We start from the raw sequence: 27,418 nt of genomic DNA, 5'->3' as shown, positions 1-27,418 counted from the left end.
CTAAGCCATTTTAGAAACATTTTAAAAAGTAGGCAAAGCCAAACCTCTATGGATAGATATTTTACCAAGTGACCTCTATCCAGTGAAAGTGCTGGTGGAAGTGAAGGAAAGAAAGCAAAAAGCAGTGAATAAAAAATTAAAAAAATATATATATATAAAACAGAAGAGATAAAAAAATTTAGTGTTAAGTTATTTTTAAGTTATTGTTACATTATGTTATGTAAGTTAAGTTTTAGTATCATTTCCCTTCTCCCTCTCCGCCACCAGTTTACACCTCCACTGTCGTCTATCCTCAAAGGTAAAGAAGTGCAAATAAAACTATATTTTTTTATCAATTATTATTCTATTATGGTTATTTATACATTTACAACTACAAAATGCATTTTTCAGTGTTTTTCTTACTAAAGTTTTTTTTTTTCAATGTACTACTTAGCTTTAATTTGAGTGTGTTTTTCGTGTTGGAATGGATTATTTGGTTTTACATGTAATCATATGGGGAAAACGAAGATATCATGCATATAATAATATATGCGAGGTATGTGGATGATATCTTCGTTTTGTGGAAAAATAATCGTAATGTACACCGTTTTATAAGCTTAATCAACAGTAACCCTTATGGGCTAACATTAGAACTAGACCAGGAAAGTAAAAATAGTGTTAATTTCTTAGATTTAACAATAACATGCAAAGAGGATGAGATCAAAACGAATATATACCGTAAGCCAGTTCATCAACCAATTATCATACCTAAGAATTCCTCAGATCCAGAACACATCAAATTGGCAGCATTTAGATCATGGATTACAAGAGCTTACACACATTGTACCAGCATATATGATACTTATAAAGAATGAGAATATATACGGAGCATAGGTGAGCAACAAGGATACGGAAGAAAGACAATCGATGCACTTATAACAAGGCTGCAGAAATGGAACTGGCAACAAAGAACAACTGAACAAAGGGAAAGAATTGTAATTAATTACCATCCGTCTCTAAATAAAATTATTAAGAAAGTTGCCAGAAATAGGAATATAAAAATAATTTATAGACGTAATCCTACAGTGTATAAGCTTCTAAGAAACGATAAGAGAAGATATGAGCATAATAGCATGACAGGAGTTTACTCGATACCTATGAAGGACCATAGATTTAACTCTGACCTAATATATATAGGAGCAACAATACGGAACCTGAAGAAAAGGATTGATGAGCACAAATACTCAGTGAATAAGAGCGTTGATAGCACGGTCCTCGCAGCATTTGCGAAGCAACAAGGAATAGCAGTATACTGGGATCAGGCAGCGATTATTAGACCTACAAGATCAATGCAAGCAGTGCATTGGAGGAAGTTGAGATATACAAGGCACATATGACCGCGCAGTGCATCAATCACAGGAATGCTGAAGGTTTATCAACAGCCTGGAAGTCCTTTTATGATAACATGGATTAACTGTTGCAACTGTTTTTTATAGATTAATCAAATCTTTACGTTTTATGAGTAAGAACATGCGCATTAGCATTAAGTTGTAAATAAGAAACCGCATAAGCGGCGATAGTACTTGTTATATAATTTTTTGGTTTATTTTTAATTAGTTTGATTTAATCTTTACAATTTATGAGTACGGGCATGCGCTTTAGCGTTAAGTTGTAAATAAGCGCTTTGAATTTTTTGTATTTTTTCGAATACTTTGTTTGTTTTATGGTTCAAATTTTTAACTGAAGAAGATCACTTAAAATGGTCGAAAACGTTTCTAAAGCATTAAACGTTATGCTGAAATAGAAAAAAAGGTGTTTGTTTATTGTATTTAATTAATTCCAGTAAGCATTTATTATTTATTTACTCAAAGATTCTCTTGTCTCCCAGAGACCATCAGGTAGTTGTCTTTCAACTGGTCTTTTGTCTGTTGCCTCAATTTCATTATATCCAAAATGAACGACTGGATGCTACTTATGCTGTATATCATATTAGAGAATGTTCTCTATCTCAGGAAAGAATATTTTGAGAGAAAAATGCTTCTGATTTTTTTCCAGTGCCTACTTGGATATGCCACTGATTCCATCTTTTTTAATTATCCTACATCAATTACTGAACTATTGAACATGTTGTTAATCTTATCCATCTCACTAAGTATTTTTCAAAATATTACAATCTAATTTCTACTTAACTAAGTATGTATGCTTTTCTAACTTAGGTTATTAAAATTTTTATTTGTTAAGAGACAATTTGACACTACAATCTGTAAAAATGTTATAAAACAAAAAACATATCTTCATCAAAATTACATGCTTTATTTAAACTCATGCTTTTCTTACCACAAGATCTATAATTACGTACTCTGCGTTTTTGAAAATTTTACAATTTCATTGGTTCAAATTCTATATGTTGCATGTGCAGATAACCCAAACATGTATAATCAACCTAATAGAATTGTGATGTTGACAACAAAGATGAGATTGTTACAAACAACCAGAATTGCCTCTGTCTCTGAGAGACGAATTTTATCTCGTTTTGATGTCATTCATCTCTGAAAGAAGAGATGAGAGGTAAGTGACCAGAATACAGCCCCTGTTTATTGGCAGAAGTAGATTCATATTAGGTTTTTACAAGATTAAAAGTATGAAAAATTTCCTATCTACAAATTCTAAAATAGTGGAAGCTGTGTTTCTGGTCTGTTCTGTGGTTATGTTCTGAAAAATTGCCACGAATATGGAAAAGAAAAAATATATTAAAAAATAAGGTTAGATTGAAAAAAATATATATAACTAAAAAATAAAAACATTTTTGTTAAAAAATTTAGCTATTGCATTTCTAATCTCAGTCTCTTTTTTCTTAATGTATCTTACAGCAGATTCATTTATGATGAAAATACAAGTAACTATGACAGATCATTTCGAGGAAGGAAATTTAGCAATCAGTTTAATTTTGTCTTTGAAGGACATTCCTTTCTTTATCTTTTGATATTTTTCCACTAGAGTTTTTTGTTTATAGGACATTGTTGACTGGTATAGGTAGGGTTACCATATGTTTGTATTTAGTATGAATAGTCTGTACTTTGAAGGCTCTGCCTGTGTCTGTGTCTGTACTGTACTAGGAAAAAATAAACAAAATATCCATACTTTTCAACTGATCATGCAGTTAAAATAGTTAAATCATAACCACTTAAATTTAAATCTGACAAAAGGTGCCAAAGTTTTGATAAATATTTTTGCATTTGTTGGCTATGTGGCAATATTGTATATGCAAATGTAATGCAATGCAAATGTAATTGTATAAGAAAATGGCTTTGTTGCTTAGAAAGAGTCTGTTCCTAATTTCTGGGAACAGTCCCCTTTTTGACCCACTGTCCCCCATAAGACTGGATGGCCAAGTAAGTGGTCAAGTAGCAGCCTATCACTCTGGTGAACTCAGGATCAAATCTGAACAGATCAAAAAAATCCCTAGAAATTTTTCAGGGGTAGTCCATCTGCATATGTCAGGCCATCCTCACCAGTGACCACCCAGCTGCCCCACTGTGGGCCTGGCCAAACCAATAATGGGCTTGATAAAAGAGGTCCTCTTAGTGCCCACAAGGTGAAAAGAATTAAAAAAACAAAAAAAAAAAATAAAGATCCTCTGACCCAGCAAGGAAGCGTCTCTGGTTTTGTCCCCAGAATGGAGTCTTGTCCCAATTTTTTTGTTTCCTTGTAGTTACTGTAATATTGTCATGGTCACAGTTTTTCTGCCAGAGGACATGTCCAATGTCTTTGGTGTTTTCAGGTAATTTTTTTTTAATGAAGCAACCAACTTTTTGAGAAAATGTCAAAAAGAAGTCAAATTTTAAAATGAAAATAAACAATTATTTATTGTGACATTCTCACAATGCCAGACTGCAATTTTTTGTCACAGTATTCTCAATTTTTTAGTAGTGTCATGCCTTTGAACATCATACTTTTCCTCTTAGTAATAGAGTTGTGCCAGTCATCTATCTAAATCCTTTTCAAGGAAAAATTTTTAATTGAAATAACTTGACTTCCAGTCTCAACTTTCTTCTATCTAACTCCGTTTTTAAGATTAAGGAAGGACAGACAGACTGACAGACGGACAACAGTGAGAATTTATAGGGCTAGCAATTTTTTCAAATTGCAGCCCAACAAAAAATATAGCTAAAATGTGCAAAAGTAAATAGCTATAAACCTTACTGGAGGAGAGCTATTTGATTGAAGCAAACAAACTTGATCAAATTAAAACGTTTAGGTTTCAGTCATGTGTATGTACTACTGTACAGTACCCACTTGACAGTACTTATACATGTAGGCTGCTACTGTGTATCCTAAAAAGTGATGATTGATGTGTGTCCCAGATAAAAAAAAAAAAAAATCTGATTACCCTAGCTTAGAGAACATGTGCACATTCATTATAACAATTTTTTTAATTTGATAGCACTTGCTGTTTAAGTTGTAAAATAATGCAATTTTAAATATAAGAAAGCTATGTGCCCCAAAGGAAAGTGTAAATTATATAATAAAATAAAATATGCTTACATTTACTAGATTGAAAACTATGAATAAATTCCTTTTATTTTGCCTTGCTGTCGGAGTATTTTTAATGCTAATCTGTCCATATTTTGCCTTCAACTGTTATAGTAACCTAGTATAGACAAAAATATAACTAAAAGCCTTTTTTAAAATACAATGTCGAGATTCACAATGCATTCTAATATGAAACATAACATTTACTATCAAAATAAGTGTATGTAATAAAACAATAAAAAAAACTATGAGATTATATTCGTTTTCCCAATGTAACTGTCAACAACATGAAATGCACTAAAATGCATTTAAGAGTAAAAAAAAAAAAACATTAAAATCCTTTAATTGCCTGAGATTAACAAAGATTCATTTTTTAAATCATTCATTTTGTTAACCCTTCTGTGAATAAGCAAACTTTAGCTTTGTAAATATAAAAAATGGTTGCAAATATTAAATTGCATTAAACCACAAATATGGAGTTTTCACTATACACTAAAACAGAAATTGGCAACCTTTGAGCGATGTTGTGCCGAACTTAAGTTTATAGTGTTATTTCGGGTGCCAGTATGATTCTACCAATTTTGTTATATATAGTATCAAAATTGGTCTGGTTATAAAGGAATCCAAAAATTAATAATTAATATTTAATTTTTACTACATTTATATTCAGAGTGCCACTGAAAATCGTCCCCTGTGCCATAGTTTGCCAACCCCTGCACTAAGATATCCTAATGTTTCACTATCATAGACAAATTTTCTGTATTTGGATATAATAGTTATTGTATTGAGGCCACTAATTTTTATGGCTTGTTATATTCTTACAATAAATATATTTGAGAATAAATTGTTTTCTGCACTGGAAGATCATCTAATCATCAACATCCTGCATGGTTTCTGGAATATATATAATTGTATTTTTTTATTGATATTTTCATCATACTAAAGTACCTGTCACCTAGGAGGAAAGAGCATCAACATAACTTGGAATAAACTGATGAAATATGACACACAAACACAGCCTGTTGTACACATTGTACATAAAAGTTTAAGTCCTTATAAATCTTTCTTCAACTCAAGGTATCCATTCAATCCATTCAATATGTTTTTAGAGAAGATATCAGCTGAAGCTATACCATTCTAACATTTAATAGATAATTTGCATATTTCAAGAAAATTGATTATTTAGATTTTTATTTTGACTAAGAATATTGTTTCAATAATATGCTATATACTAAAATTTTATAATAAATAAAATTATATGAAAATATAGAATTATAAATTAAAATTTAGTAGTTTTTAATATAACTGAACACAAATCTGAGCTAAGATTAGAAATCATTCAAATCTAGTATCAAAGCCAAATGATAAGAATACAACTTCAGAAGATTTTTTTTATATAATTGAGATAGTTATTTCTCATTAAATATACTTTCCCATCCTATAAATTTGTGCATCCATCTCAGAAAATGTTCTGTTTATTTATGAAAAAGCATCATTATTGAGGATGTGGAGTCCATGCAAATCAGGAAGAGAAATGTTTTTGTTACAAAAAAATTGAGATGAAGTTCAAGAATTTCTGCAGAGGTCATATGAAAAAGATTTGCATGTAATAAAAGCACTGGTCTTGAAGTTTGCAGGGTACTGGCAATGGTAGATATCCTGTCATTCCCTGTAATTTTTTTTTACAGCAATATGCTGTGCATCGTGACCAATGAATGCATCAATGTCCAACAGGTCAAAATATCAGTCATTTCTACTTCTAAACATGAAAAAATTGACACTCTTGAAATCAGAGGAAAGATTGTTGAAAAATGTTTAGCTAGTGTCTCAATAAGAGAAATTGGGAGAAACCTCTAGTCCTGAATCCTCAGTACAGTCCTTCCTTAAACACTGCAATTCCACTGGATCGATTGTGTGAAGAGAAGATAATATAAGATAAAAATCAAGGTTCAATGACCAGGAACATACACAGAAGCAGTAGTGCTATGGAGAGAAAAAATTGGTAGGTTAGTTTCTGTCAAAATGGCCACTAAAAGGCTAAAAGCAAATGACTAAAGATCATACAAAGTTAACTGTAAGCCCTTGCTAATGAAGGTCCAGGAGAAGAAGCAGTATCATTGGGCTAAAGATCATCTACATTGGACTGATCAAGATTGGTGTCAAATGCCAAATGATAGCCTGAAGAAAATTTGCATCAAACAGCAAGTTAAGTTTTCACTTAAGATGCAAATAGGGAATGTTTCAATGTTGCTAGCATATTACCTATGCTAGCAACATTGAAACATTCCCTATTTGAAACTACTTATGAATTGATGTTATAGGCAGTTGACTATCACAGACTTTTAAACACCACCCTTCTCCAGTCTCTCAACTGATTAGCTCCTGAAGATGGCTTCCTACTTCAACAGGATGATGCTAAAGCCCAAACTGCTGCTTGCACTGTTTCATGGTTAAGAAACTATAACATTCAGGTTATTTATTGACTGGCTGACCAATTCTCCAGATATGAACCGTACAGAAGATTTATAACTATTCCTCAAAAAACAAGTCTACAAAAGAAAGCCAAGAGGGAAAATTCAGTTGATGACATGTTACAGGATTGCAGCCATTATTCTGTTATTTTAACAGAAGAATGGCTGCAATCCTGCAAGATGTGTGACAGTGCCTCGTGTCTACTATGCCTGTCATGTTTGAGACAACATCCTCTAGCCATACCCCCAATGCCCTTAACATGTTTTCTCGTGTGAGAAAGGCTTAGAAATATTCTTAGCAAAACTTTTCTATAAATTTCACACTTTGTGTCCTTACTGTACATTGTTCTCAATATTAGTAAACCATTAAATGCAATGTTTCTTTTCATCTGCTTTAATGGATGAAAGAGATTATTTGGTCAGGGCATTGGGTATAAGTTCATGGAACCAAGGGGAGGAAGCCAAGGTTCAAAACAGTTTGGAAATCACTGAGCTAGATTATTACATCCAGCTAATAACATAATGGAATTAAAATGTCTTGACAATTGAAAATTTACATATCCTCCAAAACAGCTAAGTCTATAAATACTAAGGATGCTGAAATGCTATATAGAATATGTAGAAGTCTGTGTATGAGATTTTCTAACAAACTGCTATGTCAAAGTATATGACATGATATTTATTTTTATTTTTCATCCTTTATAGTTGATCTCCCATTTTGATTAATTTATACAGGATGTTCAAAAATTATCTGTACAACTTCTGTTTTAATAGATAATCAACAAGTATAAAATTCCATCACTGTGTCATTTTACAGAGTAACTTATTAAGTTTTGATTTTGATAAAGCTTGGTGATATCACTCAGGTAATTGATAGTTGGTAATGAGCAAAGGTAAACAACAGTTAAATCAAATTCTCAATCTCTGGTGTTGTCCTTCAAATCTCTTGATCTTCATTATCTCTTTCAATTTTTCTCTTCTCTCTATTGATAGGTTTTTGCTCTTTTCTTAACTCTGCTGTATCCCCATCCTTCCACACATACTCTTTTATCCCAAACTATTGTCCAGTGGTTAAATTTGATAGATCCTTGAAACTGGTGTATCATTCCTGCATGATGTTATGTCATATTGATAAATAATTTCAAAAGTAAAGAAGCCAATGGATGTTTCATTCATAATTCCTTTAAAATTTAGGTTCAACATCAAACATATTTAGGTTTTTCTTAAATGTACTTTCAAGATGTTTCATTTAGGTCCAAAAACATTAAATGAGTTCAAATTTATTTGCCTATTAATTTTTTACTGTTTTTTGTATTCATTTAAGAAATAAATAGAAAATTTCATGAAATAAAGAAATTTATAAGGAATAAATTCAGAATTTAAATTTTGTTCATTTTATTAAAAATAATTTCAAAATTCTAATATAGTTATCTGAAAATACTTTATTAAAAAGATTTATATTTTGATAATGAATATAATATTATACCATCCAAATTTATAATTATATATATGTGTGTATGTTTTTTTCTTTACTCTTTCTGCTATATAGGCTAAAAGAAGTCTGTGTGTATTTTTTTAAATATTCAAACTTCATACAAATAGAAGGTTTTATTAAATTGTTTGATACTGTTTAATATACAGTTTTTCATAATTTACATAATTATTATCTAAATCTGTTATATAATGCCCTTTAAAAAAAACAATATTGTGATTATTGTAGATATTTTTATTTTGCAGAATCTTAAAAATATTGTTAAAATTAATCTAAAAATTAAAAACATTTAGAACATACATTAGAATTAGAACATACCATTAGAAGCCTGATGAACTGTATTCATTACTTGGTGTAATTCTGTAACTGGATGACTTTTTTGATTACTGACTTTACTAATAACTTGTTTTGTTTGTTGCATTTTATCATCTTGATTTGATACAATCTGTTGAGCCTATTAGATCATAGCAAAAAAATGTAATAATCCTCATATAATTATTTTTTTAAAACTGTTTTTATCACATTGTATAAACTAATGTACTATTATTTCTAACAATGAAATAAAATAAATATCATAAATTTCAATTTTCAAATTTTTAATTTTAACTAGGAAATACTATAAATAATTTAACTGAATATTAAACTTCACTGGTAAAAAAATTTGGAGGAGATCAAGTGATGTAGCATAAAAAATAATTTATGATAAACAATTCTGAACATCAGATGTTAGTGTTATGCAAGATACAATAAAATATACAGTATATGTAAAAAAATATGCATTTAAGCTGAATTGTTTTGTTTCCATTTATTGCACTTGTTGCAATATTCTGATCAATAATATGTACAACTGCACAACTAGAACAAATGATTTTTTAGAATATTATGCTGAGTTTGGTAAGATGCCTTTGACTTTTGTGAATGGCCAAAACTACTGCACATTTGTGTGGCTTGAAATTGATGAAGTTGTTGATGAGGTGTTAGAAAATTCTTTCACACTCCTCAATGAGAGCAATACATACACCCCTAATTATTTTAACCAGTGTATTAAATTAGATTTCCTTACATAAATTTACAAATAATAATAATACCTAATCTATTTGAAATTTTACAGTTCTTAAACTTTCGCTTATTAGAACTATTCTTTCATTTTTTCAACATTTAAATATATGTTACTAGCTGTTACCTGCGGCTTTGCTTGCGCAGATTTTGCAAGCAAACCCTATTTACATTCAATATTTCAACAACCATAGTAATTGTTATTTAACACCTACCGTTGAGAATGATGAGAATTGCTGAGAATCAAACAAACTGTTTTTAATTTGATAAATTTTCTGGAATGTTTGCAATCATTCTATAATCGAACCAATATGCAAAAAGAAATTCAAATTTAAAATGGTTTGAACATTTGGTTAAAAAATCGATATAAAAAATATTTATAACAATGTCTGAAATGTTATCAATTTATACCCCTAAGTACTCAATGAAGACTAAATGTAATTAAAAACAAAAAAATTGCATCTAAAATAGTACAGTAGAAGCCGTTCTTCAGGTTAAGCGTTATTGCTCTCTGTCTCCCCCTGCAGGGTAATTTTGAAAAATCCCTTCTTAGTGTGCATTTTCATGACGTACCCTAACTGTGTATCAAATTTCACCTCTAGGTTCTGGAACTTTCTAGAAAAAACTGAAACATTCTCATTGAAGCGTCACACATTTTCGAAGTCAACCACTTTGAAACCCTATATCTCTCACACCCTTACAGCTATCGAGACACAACCACCATACTGCACGATGGGAGAATTGGGGCTACTACCACACACAAACACCATTCATGTGCGATGTGTAGTTTTGGCTGCAGAGTGATGTATAGGCACAAACAAGTCCATTTATATATATATATTTGTGAAATTATGAAACCTATAAAATTAAATTAAATCTATCAAAGACAAGTCTGTCCAAGAGGGATCACCATTTATTTTGTATTCCAGACTACACATACACATTAATGGCGACAGGCCTTCCTTTTTAGGCTACATGCCGCCAAAAGGTAAAAAAAAGTCCTTTAATGTGTATGTGTAGTCTGGAATGCAAAATAAATGGTGATCCCTCTTGGACGGATTTGTCTTTGATAGATTTAATAATAATCCAGCCATCGGACGGAAAAATTCAACAAAAAGAAATTTTTAAATGTACCGTCGCCAGGGGGCCACTTCAAAATCTACATTTCCCAGCGCTTTTTTCTAGTAGATAAAAAGCAGAACCACCCATTGGCTATATGGATAAGAAGAAAGACATCTGTGTCACCGATTCCTTTACTTTTAATTGGATGTTTGTGTTTTTTAAAGGACTTTTTTTACCTTTTGGCGGCATGTAGCCTAAAAAGGAAGGCCTGTCGCCATTAATGTGTATGTGTAGTCTGGAATACAAAATAAATGGTGATCCCTCTTGGACAGACTTGTCTTTGATAGATTTAACAATAATCCAGCCATCGGACAAAAAAATTCACCTATAAAATTATTCTAATAAATATTTTGAAACTTTCTGATGGTAATATTTATTATTCTTGTTTGAATCATTTTGTTTCAGACAAAACCATAAAAATAAAACATTCACTCTCATCAGTAATTTTGAATACATTTGAAATGTAAAATAAATGTAAATTTATCATCTTCATCATAATTTGATGAGCTTTCTGTAAATATAAGGTTATGAAAAATGTTTTTTGCTATTTTTCAATCATGATAAACATAAATAAGATGTTTACATAAATACTTTATATAGTAAAGAAATAAAACCCATACAACAAAAGTAAATAAAGAGTTTAATCAAATTTATTCTTAATTATGTAATTTATTTGTACTCATTATTCTTTGAATTTGCAAAATATTTTAATGGATCATAAAGTTTAAACAGGAAAGCTAGATTTAAATTTAGGACTAATCAATATGAGTATAGCTCAGAAAACACATAGCATTGTGTATCTGTCTTATGGTAATTTCTTACAATTTCTCCAGTTGACTATTATTGAAATGCTACCAAAACAAATGAAATGAAAAACATCTTTTGATGTTAATTAACTTTAATTGATACAATAAAATATAAAAACACTAAAATTATAAACTATTTAAAGTACTTTCAATAATGTAATGTTGTCATTGTCAAATTAAAAAAAAAAATACTATGTTAAATTTAAAAAGATAGTTTAAAAATTACTAAATAAATGTAAATATGACAATTAGATAAAGTATTTTAAAATAATAAAAATGATATAATATAAAAATTATGACAAGATATACAAATACTTTATTTTATATCAAGGACAAAGTGCTAAACAAAACAGCATTAAACGAGGTCATTTTAACATAGAGTAAATAGGGATGGGGTAACACGCAACCAAAAATAAACAAATTTTGCTTCAATTTTAACTTATTTTTATATTAATTTGTATAATAATATATGTTAAATAACACACAAACATACACACACAGAAATGTAAAGTTCAATTTTTGTGACAAAGGTCCCAACTTTTCTGAAATTTGTTTTTTTGCAATAAAGTTGTGAAGTTTCATTTGTCACTTATGTAGCAAATGTCGGTAGCAGAAGATTGCATCCAAAACGCTTCGTTTTGCTTTTGCACTCCTTTCAAAATTTGGATCATTCGCTACAATTTGATCAACGATTTTGGTAATCGTTACCAAAATTTTACTAAGAAAAACTGTAAAGAAATTTTTGGTTCTTCGTTTTCAGAATCTCTATATTCCAGTTCTACAAGAATTCCTTCTTCTGCCAGTTCTTGAAGGTCGTCATTGGTAAGGCTCTCACCAGAAACCTGCTGTAACTCCTCAATATCCTGTTTGTCTACATCTCCTAGTCCTGCTGTATCGATTAGGTTGAGTTTGGTCAAGAGTTCTCAACAAGAAGAGCGATATGCTCTTCTTGTTGAGAATTCTTGGATACCTTTAGCCATAATTTTTTCCACACTTTGTTCATGCATTTATCAGTTAATTCTTGCCAAGCAAAGTCAATATTTCCTATGGCATCCATGATGTTATATTTTTTCTAAAATTGCACCAAACATAGATTTAAAGAAAGTAAACCTTTTTGCCACCTTTTTCTGATTGGTTTGTGTTTGTAAATAATTGTATTACAGTATATACGAATCAAAATTGGCATAAATTTTGAGTTTTTTTAAGGCTTCGAGCAGACCGCATTATATCAAATCAGTGTTAAGTGGGGTCTTACTATACTTACCAAGGTTCATATGAGAAGGGAATAATTAAATGAACTAACTATTTTGATATGTATTTTTCATCATTTGTTATAGGTAGTTTTATGGCAAAAAAACACAATAAAGTATAACATAATTTATTAGAAAGCACATTATACACTGTATATGAGATATAATCAAAAGAAATCAGATTTTGCCTGTAAATATTTTTCACTTAACTAATTAAAATTTTGCTGCCATCCTGCTCATTTCTGCCTTGCCTCAAATGCTCCTTGAAAGTTTTTTTTCTTGTAAGTTCTGAAGCATTTATTGTGATTTAACTTAGATTTTCTTAACTATATTGAAATGCAGCCCCTTGAACTTCAATTTCATACTGGAGAACAAAGACAAAGTTACAAGGAGCCAAATCTGGTGAGTAATGAGGATGGGGAAAAAAGTTGTCCTTTCATGTTATTTTCTGCCAAAAATCCTCATGTTTTGAAAAATGTGTTTGCAGGAGCATTCTGTGATGAAGGAACCAAGTTTAGTTGCATTATAGTTAGGCTTTTTGTAGCAAACATCATTGTGCAACTGCCTCAAAGTATCACAGTAAAAGCCTGAATTCCCTGTTTGACCAGTAAGAACAAATTCCTAGTACACAATACCCTTATAATAAAAAGAAAAAAAATCAAAAAAGCTTTGTTGCACTTCTGACTTGTCTTGCCTTATCAGATCTTGGAGATTGTGGTCTCTTCCACTGAGAAAACTACTGTTTGGTCTCAGGGTTGTGGTCATCAACCCAAAATTCATTAAGATAGGGTCATCAGTAATCCGTTTCCAGAGATCTTTGTAAATGTTGACCTGATGGTTTTCTGGACTTGAGTCAACAGACAGAATGAGTCTGATAAATGCAATGCATGCCCAGATTACGCTATGATCACCTGAGCAGCACAAAAATGAAATAACAATGGTGCTAGCAACTTCCTGAAGGATAATTTAATGATAATAACAAACAAAATTTTGAATTTCTTCAATGCTTTTGGTGCTGGTGTGCAATCATCCAGGCTTTTCATTACTCTAAAGCAGGGGTGTCCAACCTTTTTGTTTCTCTGGGCCGCATTAGAAGAAGTCAAGGAGTTTTGGGCCACCAGCAGTAGCGTAGCGTAGGGGGCGGCAGGGGCGGCCCGCCCCGGGCGGCACTTTTTAAGGCGCGGCAAAATTTCACAATAAATAATAATAATATCTTATAAGAATTTGTACCATTTTATTTCATATTTTCGTCCACCTACGACTCGGACTGATTGAAATGAGCACGGCAATAGTGTTACCATCCATCCGGATAGTCCGCGAACCAACTCGCCGTCCGGGGATATTGTACGCGACCTGTTGACCTTTTTTTATTTTTGTTTTTTGTTTTTTTTTTGATTGTGCGATTCATTTGTAATTATTGGATCTCCAATATCCCTATTGGATATTGGAGGTGTATACACCTCCAATATCCAATAGGGCTAGGTCACTTGTGTTACTCCTATCCAAGTCTCCCTAGTCGGTAACTGTAACTGATTTAGAACCGGCATGCACTGCAAATTATTCTTCGCATTGCAAAATGATATACGCATGCGTCAGGAATTTCTGTTCGAACGAACCTCACCTGCCGTCAGGGTCGGCGATTTTAAAAAAGTGGCAACACTAGCAGGGAATTTTTATTACTTATTCTGTGACGAAACTGAATTTTAGTCTTTTAAATTCAGAAACCTAAATAAGGGGGCGGTGAAATTTTCCTCCTCCCTGGGCGGCTGACACCCACGCTACGCCACTGGCCACAAGTACTGTACATATAATATATACTTGTGGTTCAATATACAAGTATATTTAAGGATTAACATGTCTAGATTATAATAACAAGTATTAAAACTTAATCAAGAAAAAGGATATTTTAAAAATTACTTCTACAGACACTTTCAATTTTTACTTAGAAATAGATAAATTCATTTATTATAAAGGAGACAAAAATTTATTTGAAAAACACAAATATTTGTTTTATTTGAGTCTCTAATTAATAATAAGCAACGAAATACCATTTTAAAGTGCATTTTTATTCAACTAATATAAATAATATGTAGCCCAAAAGTAGCCAAAGCGCCAAATGATATTTTTTACGTCAAACAAAAAAAGTAGCCACATTTGGCGCAATGTAGCCAAATCTAGCAACGTTGGAAAAAATACTAAATAAAGCTGGAGTTGTGAATCAAAGGATCATAGACCCAAGTGCAGGGAAAGGAGAGAAAGAACAAAAGATAAAATAGTGAAAAAGGTTGGAAAATTAAGGGTCAACAGAAGATCTATTTAACCTTTCTCACTACTACATCTTTTTTCGTCCTTTCTCATCTTTCCCTCCTTTTCCCAAATTTGGGTCTATAATCCTTTGAGTCACAACTCCAGCTTTATTTAGTAATCCTTCCGCATTCACACGTCTCCAAGTATTTGAAAATATTTCCTTTGCACTAAAGAATAAAATACGAATAAAGGTTTACGGCTTTGCGAAACTTCTTTTTTGAGTTTATGCCGTTGAAATAGATAAATAATAAAAAAATTAATACATTTTGTCGGTTTTGTTTACACGTTTATTGGGCTGCATTGGAACTTGCCTTGGGCCGCATGCGGCCCGCGGGCTGCGGGTTGGACACCCCTGCTCTAAAGCAACATTTGATCTTTTTTAAAAACATGAGTGACATTCAAAACAGTCTTCAGCCTATGATCTAGTTGCCATAGGCCTCCCCAAACATTTCAAGGGTCTCTATGGAAGATATCCCAAGTTTAATGCAAAATTTAATATTTGCTCTTTGCTAAATTTTCAAATCCATTCTTGAATCTTAGCACAACATTAACACAATTTTATGAAATTTCATGTAGCAAGTGTTTCAGTTTGAAAAACTCAATACCACATAGCAAATTGGTGTACAAATGCATAAGGTAGAAATCCCTCGTGGCAAAAAGACTGTACTTCATGCTATTACTGAATAATCAGTTCATATATGATTGAATCACATATTTTGACATGAAACTAAGGTAAGAAAAACAAGCCATAAGGACACCATATAGTCTACTATAGATGTGCAGAATAATGGAAAAAATGAAGCAAAAATCAGCTGAAGTATCTTCATTTTGTAATTCCATTTGTATAACATGAATCAAGAACTCAAATAAGACTGCTACTTTGATAAATGTGAAAGAATTCAACATCAAAATTAGAAAGGCTATTTCATATTCTAATTTTCATCTGCCATTAAGCCAATTGCTCATAAACCCAATCTTCCATTCATGGACTATCAGATATACTTTATTCTGTACATATATCAACATCAGAAAGTAACAAAAATACAAGTGACAAATATGAAAGTTTGTAACTGACAAATTCTCACATACTATACTGGTAATAGAAGAACAGACCTGTAAGTCAAAAGAAATTTATTTAATTTTGATTAGTACAGGATCCAGCAGGAAAATGGGCAATTATGAACAGATGGTTATTAACTTTTGAATATTTATTAACTAATTTTCTTGTAGGTGATTTCAAATAACATACAATGATGCCCATACTTCAAATTTTAATTTATTCCAGAAAGCCATTTAAACTCTGAATTGTATGAAGGGTGATCTAGTATTTTTGGCAGGGGGTTATGCTTAAATGTATAGTAATGTTCACTTATAATGAACTTGCTTATGATAAACTCTTAGCTATAACAAACTGATTTTAAAAGTATGAATGAAACACAGTAAAAACATAAAACTGATAAATAACTGGTAATTTCCCTTTTCTATATATTGAAAATAATTCTCAGAGAATTTTTCAGAAGCTAATTCATTTGTTATTTGTAAGTTCCTTACAATAAAGCTACAGTAAGAGATCTTGAACCCATATACAGTCGACCCCCCTATAATTACGGTCCCTATAGTTACGATTCCTATAAAACTACGAAAAAATTGCTACCGGTATCCGTAAAAAATAGTAAAAGTTCCCTATAAACACCTCAAACGTCATCGGGAAGCCGAACTACTTTCCCGCCGTCCGTAGCGCCACGCTACGGAGAGATTTCTATCGTCTGGACAGTATTATATAAATTATATATAAATTAGGTACTGTACATATAATTATATATTAATTATATATAAATTAGGTACTGTATATATAATTATATATTAACTTATTGTAACTTTGTTATAATTAAATATATAATTTCCGCCGTCTAGCGTGGCGCCACGCTACGGAGATTTTTACGCTAACTATCGTCTGTCAGTATGTAAATTAGGTACCGTAAGTCTAATACAGTACTGTAATTTTATACATTTCTTGTGAAAGAAACATTTCTTATTCAACGGCGATTAAAATTATTTATATTAATGATGTCTCCGAAGTTCTACGAAGTTTTCACAGAAAAATAAGTTGTTAGAAATCGGCCGCTCTTTGCTGAGCTGTTCCGCGACGAAAACAATGTTGAGCAATGGCAATGTCGAATGGTGACACTCGGTAAGTAATCCTACAATTTTTTGTTTATAGCGTAGTTTATACGGATTATTCCCAAAAAATATATATGTATTTTGGAAATGTTGAGTCGGATTAGTCTAGAATCAATTAATTTTATGGAAGAAAATCTTTCAAACAGCCGTAGTCCGTAAACTTGACACGTGTCGGGTTGTGATTGGAAGAATTCGTAAGAAAGCGGATTCCTAGAGAATGGAACGTATCTCTATCTTATAGGGGGGTCGACTGTACTTGATTATTATTGCCATTTAACATTTTTTGTCTAATTTATTTTAGCATTTGTTATTATTATTATTTATTATTATGGTGGTGTTGGTGGATTATGTCCTACTCAGCTGATAATTGGTGACTAATACTGGTACTACACTAGACCAAAGTCAAGCATACAAAAAAAAAAAAAAAAAAATGTTATTTTTATATTGTTTGTGAATGTATCTATATTTAAGAATTTCCTCGCTATGTAACATGTGTTCTTAAAGTCTAATGTTTTGTAGACTTTTGTATAGTGTATGTGACCACTATTTCAAAACTAGACTATGGCACAGCAAGTATTTTATCCCCTTTCCATAGGAACTTTATTTCTTTAGTTCTGCATGTTTACAATTATTTTTTGGTATATATATTTTATATGTTGAAGATGTTTAGAAGGCTATTATATATGTGATTTACTAATTTTGAAAATAAATAAATAAATACAATGACAAATAAATATGTCTGCAGCACACAAATGCTTTTTCATGTTTTCTAGAGACATTCTTAGTAATTTTAGACAAAGGAAAAGCTGCTTGATGAGTTCATATTTGCAACTCACAAGTAAAATCAGCATATAATCTGCCAAATCACATAATCCACACTTACTTTCAGATAAGCAACAATTCTTAGACTCAATAATCACGGTTCTTTATTCTATAAATTCTTTATGCAAACAATATTAGTTTTATATGGAATAATTAAAAACTATAAATAATAATTCAAAAATTGAATAAAAAATAATTAATGAAAATTAATAATAATAAGCAATTTCTAAAAATAGGCAGATAGTGCCTAAATTAATTGACTGCTTGAATGCTGTGGGAATTCAATAAGAATGGAAGTAAAACAATCTTCTTGATGATAAGATATGAAACAAAAACAATAATGAGTNGGAATATATCGGATCCCTGTTAGGGATGAAAGATTCGACAGAGATCTAGTTTACATAGGGTCTACGAAACGCTCGATGGGGGTAAGAATGTGTGAACACAAAGCAGACATACGTCACAACAGAGCCACCATGTCACTGTCGGTATATGCTTCTGACCTGGATATTACGGTTGACTTCGCGGGGGCAACGTTAATAGTTAAAACAACACAGATGGACCACCTCAAATGGCTAGAGGCGGTGGAGATGTTTAAGGCACACACTTCATCGGAGTGCATTAATACACGGGAGGAGATGGCTCTTTCGTATGCTAGGCAGGCTGTTTTGCATAATGATTCGTAAAGATTGATTTAACACCGGATGATGTGGAGGGGGGACACATGACATGGAAGGCTAGACTACTACATCGTATGAATAACAAGAGAAATTACATAATGATTAGAAGATTGAATGGGACTCTGAACAACCGGGAACACAACGTGTACAACACGTGCGCAATGGACACCGAGCATTTGAAATATCATCATTTGTTTTTTGAAAAATTTCATAGCGGTGTTCCAGAATATAAAAAATCCAGTTTGAAAACCTGAGGAAGAACACAGAAGGTGTACCGAAAATGTTTGTGCATTAATATTTTACGATTTCGCATCGATTACAGGCTTAAGTAAGTCGTAATTTTGTTTATACAACCCGGTGTGCTTGTAGGAGTTATTTAAAGAATCTGAATTTACAAGTTATTCTGAACATTCTTTACTGCCCAAACCTGGCATTATCAGGCTTCTGATTATTCCCAAAATTAAAGGTATTGAAAAATCAATGTTTTCAAGCTGTCAAGTTCAAGTTGCTATATGATAATGGATCAAGAAAAAGCTAGAAAGATTTTTTATGTATGGAATGCAAAAACAAATTAAATGTTTAAAAAAATGTGTCACTCTAAATGATGATTATGTTAAAAATAAATATTTATGACTAAAATAAATAATTTTTCTATTTTTTAAAATTGAGCATATTATATCTTTCTCAAATTAAATATATAAAACTGGAGGCCTTATTTAATAATTAACCCTCATATTTTTTCTTAAGGTTAAAGTTTAACCATAGCATGATTTTAAAGTAATTTTTCTTCATTAAATTTTCTCAAATTTTTAAACTTATTTTCAAATATGTTGATTAATTTATCATATTCAAGATGAGCTTCAGGATTTATCTTGAAGCAATAATAAATGAATTTCATTCATTATATTTTGCATATACAGGAGTTTTTCACATTTCAGTATTTCATACAACTAAAAATAAAAAAAAAACTCACTTTACATGCAATTATTAAAAAAACTAAAAAACAAATAGTTTGTTGTATATACTTTTTTGTACTATTGATACATTTTTACCTTTAACAATGTGATTGAATGGTTTTCTATACACTTCTCTGCATCAATATTACTTTCATATGCAAAACAACCAAAATATGAAGACTAAATAACAATAAATTATTATTTACTTTTTAAAATCATCCCTGCAACTAACCATAATTTTTTTGGTACAAGTACATGATATAAGTCAAACATGGTCATAATATATTATAAATAATATGCTGATTGTTCCATTTGAATAATAAAATTTTTTTAAAAATAACTACAATATATACATTTTTATCCCATTATATACAAGATAAATATGGTAATAAAGTACATTTAAATATACTAAAATCTTAATTAGTTTTAGATACTACTACTTATTTTAATTCTCATAAAATTAAAATAAATTTTTTTATAACAAACATAATTATACATATAAATTAAAAATGAAAAACTCTAACCTTAGGAATATCTATAAGTTTTTGTAACTGTATACCCTGTCCAGGTCCCATGTGGGAAATATGATTGAAATTTGTAGGCCCAGAAATAATTCGTGAACGTCTATCTGTAGTACTGTTGATAAAAATCAATAAATTAGCAGTATTGAATAATTAAAAATAACATGAAATACATATTATTTCTTACGATTTATTTGTTTTATCTGGCTCTCTCATTGAGAATCGACGCCTTGTTCTTGCAAGAACAGCTTTAGCTGTTCGACCACGAAGTTGTCCTCCTCCATGTTCTGGAACCCGTATTAAATTTTCATGAAAATGAATATTATGAAGATAAATTATATGAGGAAGATCTGCAGCTAAAACAAATCCAATAATTCCTGTTCGACATAAAGGTTTTGCTTTTTTTAAACTAATAGTTTGGATCCAATCTCCAGTAGCTATTTCAAACACATCTATATGAGTTTCACTATAAGTGCAGAGATAACCATCAGAAACACCTAGAAAAAATATTAATTTTATATAATTCAAAAAATAAGTATAAAAAAGTATATTTTAACATCTCAATTTACAAAATTATTTATTTCATGTCAAATTAAAAAAAAAAATAAAAATAAATAAAATAAAACTTTCCAATAGCAGTTTATTTAATTAATAAAAAGAGTTTGCTTGTATTCATACTAATAGAAAATTTACTATTATTTAATGATAATGATAAATGAATAACTTACTGACAGCAACTGGTATTGCTGGAAACATTAATTCACGTTCTCTTGTCTTTTTACCTTGTGAATCAACATATACTCCAAGATCTATATAATTAAAATATTTATAATGTAAAAATAAAAAATATATTATTTTATTTTTATTAAAATGATCTAGTTCATTAGCTAATTAAAATTTTTTATTATTTTAAAAACAAATCAAAAACCCCATTTTATTATGTGTGCAAGACTTAAATATTGTTTCCTTTGTTTCCAATTAAATATAAGAATTATTTTGTAAAACTATACATTTTTAATGAAAAATCTCCCAATCCTATTAACTTCTGATTTCCAATGCACATGTCAACTGTCTTAACTAATCATTTAGTATTGTCACAGTATACAAAGTGCTGACAAAATGAAAAAGAATAATTTTTTGAGTTGAAGCAAATATCATTTATTAGTGTAATATACACCCACATTGACAATGATGACAATAATATTGATGCCATAAGCATTGTCAACACACAAGCAACACCATATTAAGGAGTCATGATATGGCTTGTGTGTTCCCACTTTGGCCTGAATGACTTCAGGAAAGCTAGAAGCAGTGTGCTTTGTATTAAACAATATAATATAATTGTTATTGAATTCACAGGACTATGAAGCATCTCATATCATATATTAACTGATATTTTGTATTAATAGAATTTTTTAACATTGAAACAGGATTATGAATCTATGTTTCATTAATGCAGACTTTGCAAAAACTATTAATATAATAATAGGTTTGATTGTACTATAATTTCCTTCATATAACCCACAAAAATTGCTAGGATGAATAGCCTGCATCTGCTTTCAAACTGACTTTAAAATACAATTAACCCTTGGGTTATATGCAGGAAATTATGATAGTTTAAAAATTTACAGGAAAGAGATTTACTGTAAATCATTCCATCAAACAAATCAAATACTCTTTATTTACGTATAAAAATATTTAATATCATCAACAATTGCTAATCTTGTAAAAATATAAAATCTATACATCTCATATATAATAGTTTCTGCAAAACTTTCTGTTATTACTACAATAATTTCTATCATTCCCACAAGTTGAGAAACTATAAAAACTACATGCTACAGCCAAATAAGAGATGTCCTTAAAGTAAAATAAAAATAATAAAGTTTCAGTTCTCTTAAATATGATAAATCTCTTCGATCTATTTTTGAAAATATCAATATATATAAAAAATTCCGGAGGTAAAACTCAGGCCCCCATAACCACTAGTATTCAATTTTTTCTTTATTGAAATTGAAAGTCATTGTTTTGAAAAATTTTATAGATCTCTATTATACACAAAGCAATCATAAGTGTCAATCTCTATTAAAAAGACCAGATCTGGCTATCTAGTGAACCCTAATAAAAAGTTAGTTTAAGTCATTTTTGGGGATATATACTTGCAAGTACAACTAAAATTTACAAACTACTTAGAAATCAATTTTGTCATATGTTATTCTCTATAGATAGTAGGAGCTAAACATTCAACTCTCAAATCAGTATCATTGGAACAATCTAACCATTATATTATCTACTTTAAATATAAAAATTTTAATCTTCCTTCTCAATTATTTTAGAATCACATCTGAATGAATTACTAATAAAAGTAAAATGGAAAAAAAGAAAAAAGGGGGGAGAATGTTTAAGACCACTTCTAAATTACACTAGTTAAGTTCTATGTTTTCACAGCTACTTTGGATATGTGGGATATTGGTGTGAATTATTCAAAGGTTTATTTGAATTCTTGCAACTTTTTATTTTGCAGATTTTTCACATAAAAATATGATAAATATTATTAAGAAGCCTAAGGCATTTAATTTAACAACTAACATTATTCAATTTTATCAGTAAATAAATTTATAAATAATATTACTTACGAGTAAATACAAGTAAATATTCATTATTAGAAAGTTCCACAGATACTAATGCATCCATTGCATTATGTGCAAGATAAGAAAGAGAACTGCAGTCAGAATTAATCAAACCTGAAAATGTAAAGAGATATTAAGACATATATGATTAAATATTTAAATTATTTTTTAATTAAATATATATAAAATACTGTTTTAGTTCTAACAGATTTTTGATAATAAAAATGAATGAAATTAAGTATAAACATTAATTAAAATCAATTTTTTTTCAGTACGTGTAAATCTTTTTAAAATTTAACATTAAATTATATTGTGTATAAATTGATGATTAAAATTCCAAAAACAAGTGAATAAAAAAAATAAAGTAAATTTAAACTTTTAATTCTAAAAAAAAAAAAAAAAACTACATTTTTGCACTTGAATAGCATTACATCTGAAACTGCCAAATCAGTAAATTTGAAAGAAAGTAGTGAATGTTTTAGGTAAAGGTGAAATCCATAGTTTATTTTGTAGATGAACTAGCTAGTGTTTTTCAAGACAGAGAAGGAAAAAGCTAAACTTTGAGAAATATTCAAAGCTTTCTGAAATATAAATTCCTTCTTATTCAAAGAAAGAACTTGTTTCAGAAAACCAAATTTTGGAAAGATTTAGAAAAGACATGCAAATGCTACTTATGATGAAAATATTAGTTTCAAAAAATGGAAAGAGATTTTAAACAAGCATAAAATTTTGCATAAAAATAATCTTGCAAATACTTTTCTGCTAGCTCATCTTTTATATCTTCTGATTTTTCAGTTATTCTTATTAATAAATATTTTTATTGTAAAGATAATGTGAATTTATATCTAATTTATATTCCAGAGAAGTATAATAGTATTTTTTATTAGTCATAAATTGCATTTTATAAATTTTATAAAAATATAAATTCTATGAAATATTGAAATTATGAAATATGCAATGTTTAATAAGGAAATAGTATTCTGTAACTTACAGACTGGTGCTGTATCAGAACGGAGAGAATACATGCAAAAGGAAGACTGGAAGCCAACACACAGTTTGTCTCCAATAATATCGAGGCACTGAGGTGTTCCTGGAAGAGTTATGTCACCACGTTTTTGATGTCTGCCTTTAAGCCTATTTATTTCATACATAATTACCTAAAAATGGAATTATTTGTGTTAATAAGTCACATTTATATTTAGATAAATTACTGCACAATGTACTAGATATAAATATATATAAAAAATTCCGGAGGTAAAACTCAGGCCCCCATAACCACTAGTATTCAATTTTTTCTTTATTGAAATTGAAAGTCATTGTTTTGAAAAATTTTATAGATCTCTATTATACACAAAGCAATCATAAGTGTCAATCTCTATTAAAAAGACCAGATCTGGCTATCTAGTGAACCCTAATAAAAAGTTAGTTTAAGTCATTTTTGGGGATATATACTTGCAAGTACAACTAAAATTTACAAACTACTTAGAAATCAATTTTGTCATATGTTATTCTCTATAGATAGTAGGAGCTAAACATTCAACTCTCAAATCAGTATCATTGGAACAATCTAACCATTATATTATCTACTTTAAATATAAAAATTTTAATCTTCCTTCTCAATTATTTTAGAATCACATCTGAATGAATTACTAATAAAAGTAAAATGGAAAAAAAGAAAAAAGGGGGGAGAATGTTTAAGACCACTTCTAAATTACACTAGTTAAGTTCTATGTTTTCACAGCTACTTTGGATATGTGGGATATTGGTGTGAATTATTCAAAGGTTTATTTGAATTCTTGCAACTTTTTATTTTGCAGATTTTTCACATAAAAATATGATAAATATTATTAAGAAGCCTAAGGCATTTAATTTAACAACTAACATTATTCAATTTTATCAGTAAATAAATTTATAAATAATATTACTTACGAGTAAATACAAGTAAATATTCATTATTAGAAAGTTCCACAGATACTAATGCATCNATTAAAACGATAAAAATTTCTTATAAATTTAATAATTAGAGAAAAATTAATTTATTTCTAGTTATTAAATTTATCAGGAGATGGCAGCTTAATCATCTACCTCTAATCAAATTGTTTTAATCCTGATTATTAAAAAGCTTTAATTGCTTGATAAAATCTAGCAGATTGTTTGGCAATATTAAAGTATCAAGTTTCTGTACTTTATATAAACAATTTTTGAATGTATAGTAATAGAATATTAAATAACATTATAGCGTAAGTGGAGAATTCCATAAATTGAAATTTCAAACTCCCCTTTGTCTCACCCATTCTATTGTCCACGCAAATATAGAAAATAATGTTGCAAAGGAACTGACCTCATCCTCAAATTAAGGGGAAAAAAATTGCATGCATTTTAGGATTGGAGAAGTATGTAAATTGAAATTTTAATCCACTCATTTCACTCACCTCTTCATTGATTGAACTTCATTTAATGATCATGTTACATATAGAAAACAATATTACAAGGGGACTTAATTCCGTCTCAAAATTTTGGGAGAAAATAGCTGCAACATAATATTAGTACATAATGCAATTTGGTGCAATTTTGACTTGAAAGATGATGGGTGGCAGCAATCTATCTTAATCTAACCTATGTAAGTAAGTTATATAATATATAAAATATCAGATTTCTCAACATCCACTTTTGTGTGAACAATTAGCTTTTTGAGGTTGTTGTCCCCATGTAGACTGTATTAGCATTTGTTTGCTTTTTTCTGTTAATCAATCTTTATAACCATTGTCTCATCTTAAAAAATTTTTATTATGAAAATAAACTGTATCAAATTTTTTCAGGGAGTTGGACTATTTTATTTTGAAAAACACAATATTAGCTTTTTTTGATGTACTTTTTTTCCCATGAAATTCAGCATACATTCAAAAACAACTCATTTCTGTTAGGGTTTCTCAAATGAGATCCCGTGATCCCGATTGTTTTTTTAACCCAGGAAATCCTGCACATTTCTTGAAAGTTCACTTTTTTCTTATTTTGTGTTAAGGTTGAGAAAATTTTGCAAATAGAAAGTATAATTAATTCATAAATTGTCAGAATACATTTGTATTTATTAATTTTAAACCTACTTATTAGTTTTTTTAATTTTTCCTCATTATGGCATGTCACAAATAATCAATAATCAGTACGTAGTTTATTTGTGGCAGGACTCTGAAAATTCTTTACTTGTCAGAACCTGTAATATCTGGAATAATTTTGCTTATGCTGTCTTAATTTTTAACCATGCCTGGTAGCTTCTATAACTGTGTAATGCCAGGTTGTGCAAATTGGACAAGGATACAAACGAGTACAAAGTCTGAAGTTTTTCTTCATAAACCTGATTATTAAAGCCAAACGAATTGCTGAATTATCGGGCTATAAGTGTGATGCCGCTATTATAGCAGCCGAGGTAGACAAATCAAGAATACTAGAAAGCAAAAGTAGTACTACAATCTCGTAAATGAACTTGAAATCTTCCAGGCTACAAGTGAAAAAAACATATAACATCTGTCTTCTCTTAAATGCATTAAAGATGATTCCACTAACATCAATTAAATCAGAAAGAGTATTCTTGGTAGCAGGACTTTTCATTACTAAAATAAGAATCAGATTGACTGATCGGAGTATTGACCATCTTTGCTTTTTAAAATCTTATTATAAAAATTTACAATAATATTTTGTATTATGTTTTATNGTTGACTTCGCGGGGGCAACGTTAATAGTTAAAACAACACAGATGGACCACCTCAAATGGCTAGAGGCGGTGGAGATGTTTAAGGCACACACTTCATCGGAGTGCATTAATACACGGGAGGAGATGGCTCTTTCGTATGCTAGGCAGGCTGTTTTGCATAATGATTCGTAAAGATTGATTTAACACCGGATGATGTGGAGGGGGGACACATGACATGGAAGGCTAGACTACTACATCGTATGAATAACAAGAGAAATTACATAATGATTAGAAGATTGAATGGGACTCTGAACAACCGGGAACACAACGTGTACAACACGTGCGCAATGGACACCGAGCATTTGAAATATCATCATTTGTTTTTTGAAAAATTTCATAGCGGTGTTCCAGAATATAAAAAATCCAGTTTGAAAACCTGAGGAAGAACACAGAAGGTGTACCGAAAATGTTTGTGCATTAATATTTTACGATTTCGCATCGATTACAGGCTTAAGTAAGTCGTAATTTTGTTTATACAACCCGGTGTGCTTGTAGGAGTTATTTAAAGAATCTGAATTTACAAGTTATTCTGAACATTCTTTACTGCCCAAACCTGGCATTATCAGGCTTCTGATTATTCCCAAAATTAAAGGTATTGAAAAATCAATGTTTTCAAGCTGTCAAGTTCAAGTTGCTATATGATAATGGATCAAGAAAAAGCTAGAAAGATTTTTTATGTATGGAATGCAAAAACAAATTAAATGTTTAAAAAAATGTGTCACTCTAAATGATGATTATGTTAAAAATAAATATTTATGACTAAAATAAATAATTTTTCTATTTTTTAAAATTGAGCATATTATATCTTTCTCAAATTAAATATATAAAACTGGAGGCCTTATTTAATAATTAACCCTCATATTT

General features: G+C 30.0%; 1 protein-coding gene across 2 annotated transcripts in view; it reads right to left on the bottom strand.

Annotated features, from left to right (window-relative positions):
- The window catches only part of LOC111640298 (serine/threonine-protein kinase MRCK alpha-like), an 82,173-nt gene extending 57,397 nt beyond the window's left edge, over positions 1-24,776 (bottom strand). The window contains exons 1-6 of one of the 2 annotated variants that reach the window (XM_023386304.1): positions 23,798-23,959; positions 22,813-22,920; positions 20,905-20,985; positions 20,364-20,673; positions 20,180-20,291; positions 8,794-8,929 (exon numbers count right to left, since the gene is read on the bottom strand). In XM_023386304.1, the coding sequence (XP_023242072.1) occupies positions 8,794-8,929; positions 20,180-20,291; positions 20,364-20,673; positions 20,905-20,985; positions 22,813-22,920; positions 23,798-23,957 (907 nt within the window). In that variant the 5' untranslated portion in view covers positions 23,958-23,959. Of the gene's footprint in view, positions 1-8,793; positions 8,930-20,179; positions 20,292-20,363; positions 20,674-20,904; positions 20,986-22,812; positions 22,921-23,797; positions 23,960-24,735 lie in introns of those variants that run through there. The other variant, XM_023386305.1, reaches the window with a different exon arrangement.
- Between the last annotated feature and the right edge of the window lie 2,642 nt (positions 24,777-27,418).

Source organism: Centruroides sculpturatus, unplaced genomic scaffold, assembly GCF_000671375.1.
Source record: "Centruroides sculpturatus isolate CEXI.00-Female unplaced genomic scaffold, Cexi_2.0 scaffold1329, whole genome shotgun sequence".
NCBI classification, from domain to species: domain Eukaryota; kingdom Metazoa; phylum Arthropoda; class Arachnida; order Scorpiones; family Buthidae; genus Centruroides; species Centruroides sculpturatus.
Note: the sequence above shows the minus strand (reverse complement) of the source record. Positions and strands in the feature narration are given on the sequence as shown.